Source organism: Seriola lalandi, unplaced genomic scaffold (genome assembly GCF_002814215.2).
Source record: "Seriola lalandi dorsalis isolate HSWRI2012SDOR001 ecotype SW California unplaced genomic scaffold, Sedor1 jcf7180002054563, whole genome shotgun sequence".
In the NCBI taxonomy this organism is placed as follows: domain Eukaryota; kingdom Metazoa; phylum Chordata; class Actinopteri; order Carangiformes; family Carangidae; genus Seriola; species Seriola lalandi.
In genome coordinates this window covers 2,329,492-2,331,991 of record NW_019525116.1, presented here as the reverse complement: position 1 = coordinate 2,331,991, position 2,500 = coordinate 2,329,492, and the positions used below count along the sequence as shown (strand labels likewise).

Here is a 2,500-nt window from a genome sequence, read left to right as displayed (position 1 = left end):
CGGCGGCGGCGGCAGCAGCAGCAGGGTAACCTCCCTAGAGAAACACACACACAACAGAGCTCAGTCACATGTCTCTGAGGAACAACACACCTGGGCTAAGGTGTGTAAATGATATAGAGATGCAATATACTGACATATACTTGTGTGTTTACATAACCAGCTGTTCTATTTAAATCAATTTTAACCAATTCAACCAATTTAAATCGTCATTTCTCAATAAATACTATAGATATTGCACCATGATTACTGTATATTTTTAATGCATATTTCCAAAATACTATGTTTAAATTATAGACACATTTTAGAAATACTTTTTCTTGCATTCAGCAAAAGTAACTTTCCTATCATTTACAAATAATTTCAATCCAGTATGTGTCAGTATATTTATTGCATTTCTGTGTGGGGAAAGGAGGAGGAGGTGTGGTGTTGATGTGGGACAAGAAGTGCTTTATCAGTGAGACAGAGAGAGGAAATTGAACTGCCGAGGTCGAGTTAGATCGTATTATTATCACTACAGGAGAGAGGGGAGGCAAAAAAGAAAAGAAAGAACCAAAGCAAAAAAAAAAAACGTGGAAGACAAAATGCTCACACAGTTGAAGCCATATAGAAACTTCATTGTCTTGTCAGGACAGAAGATTCGAGTAATGAACAGATATGTCAAGAGAACACCTACAGTCTGAGGACACACTAAGGGATGCTACAGTCTGACATATTTATGGTAAAAAAAAAACAAAAAAACAGCATGTGTTATTGTTATTATTTGTGTTTTTACACATGGATTCAGGAGAAAGAAAACAGAGGAAGATGGAAAATAAAGTCACACACACAAACACACCCACACAAGCCTGTACTGACACTAAAAAAATCATCTCCTTGCACTGCGACTGCATGCACGACCCAAATTACAATTCAAACCTACTCAAAACAAACAAACCCAAACACAACACCACTGCATTTGGACCTGGTCAGAACAGAGCACAGCAAAGCATAACAGAAACACCCCGGCGTCCTCCGAGACGCCTGCAGAGACATGGAGCACAGAGCGGACGGGTGGGATAGAAAAAAACGGGTTTATTAGGTGGGAGGGAGAGAGAGAGAGAGAGAGAGAGAGCAAGGCTTTCTGGGTAAGTGGAGGGAAAGGAGGATGTGGAACAGTAATACAGTATGTCTGCATGCAGCAGCTGATCAGCACATGCTTCAGTAATCATCATCCTGGGGGAGGGGTCGGGGTCGGGGGTGGTTAATTCAGGAAGAGACCATGTTCTCCGTTTCAACTTTTCTTTTAGATTTTAGAGCATCTCGCACCGCGGGCCGACGCACACTGGACCTTTGCTGCGAAATACTAGCCTCCAATTTTAAAAAAGGAAAAATGCAAAAAATAAAAAACTTCACTTTACAATTTTGTTTTGTTTTTTTTTCTTTTACATTTATTTATTTATTTCCTTATAGATGTGAAATGTAGGTGTGTTGTCATTATCGCCAAAATAAGGATGGGTGTCTCATTTCTCCAAAACTAAGAGACAAAAGAGACCAGGCTCTCTTTTGAACAAACTGGAAGGAAAAATATACACTCGGTTCAATTTAGTAGTTTAGTAAACAAACAAACAAACAAACAAACAAACAAACAAAGCCCCCCCCCCCACAATCAGAAAAAAAAAAGTGCATATTCCAGTGAGTTAGTAGAAAAAACAAAGTAAAGTTCAAAAGTAGTGGTAATTTTTTCATAAGAACTAAAAGACAACATGTTCCAGATCAGATCAGAAGATGATTCATAAGATCAGAGGAAGTAGTACAGTAAAACAATGCACACTGTGGGTTTGGTGTTGAGTTGACCCTACCTGAGGCAATCTGGGACTAAGGACTGAGTCCTGAAACACTAGTCTATAGAGAGAACAGAAACAACCGTTGTCAACCTGGATACACACACACACAACCACACACACACACACACAACCACACATTCTTGTTCATATATTCGCACAGTCGTACACTGATGCACGCTGCCGCGTCCGCCCACAGAGCAGCCTTTGTAGTGGTGTTTGAGACCCTCGATCATTAAGATTTCACAGCTCGGATTTTTTTTTTTCTTTCCATTTTTAAAACAACTCTCTGTTTTGACCCGAGCTGCGTTCAAACTGCATAACAGATATTTCTGTCACAACAAACAGTATCAAAAAAAAAAAACCACAAAACACAAAACACAAAACAAAAACACCTTGTGTCATTAAAGGAGCTTGTCTTAATTTGTGGTGTGTTGTGCTTGTAAACTGTTTTTCATTGTGGGCTCATTCACCTTTATGCAGGCAGCTCTGTGCAGGGCATGACCGAACGCACATGCACAATCACCCCCAGAAGGAAAGAAGAGCAGGAGAAAGGTGTGAGGGGGAGGGACAGAGAGGGTGTGTCGGTGGGAGGTGAGTTTACTTACATATAAGTCCGCCGCTCCGTAAAACCCATCCTGATACACCACACTGAGAGAAGAAGAAAATGGGAGAGAGAT

At 40.4% G+C, this 2,500-nt stretch overlaps 1 protein-coding gene across 5 annotated transcripts in view; it reads right to left on the bottom strand.

Annotated features, from left to right (window-relative positions):
* Window positions 1-2,500, bottom strand: part of LOC111662503 (RNA binding protein fox-1 homolog 2-like) — a 45,910-nt gene that overhangs the window by 4,003 nt on the left and 39,407 nt on the right. For 2 of the 5 annotated variants that reach the window (XM_023416384.2, XM_023416387.2), the window contains 2 exons: window positions 2,429-2,471; window positions 1-34 (listed from right to left, as the gene is read on the bottom strand). The exon at window positions 1-34 is cut by the window's left edge and continues 67 nt beyond it. In XM_023416384.2, the coding sequence (XP_023272152.1) occupies window positions 1-34; window positions 2,429-2,471 (77 nt within the window). Of the gene's footprint in view, window positions 35-1,838; window positions 1,882-2,428; window positions 2,472-2,500 lie in introns of all 5 variants that reach the window. The other 3 variants (XR_015437870.1, XM_023416385.2, XR_015437871.1) reach the window with 3 other exon arrangements.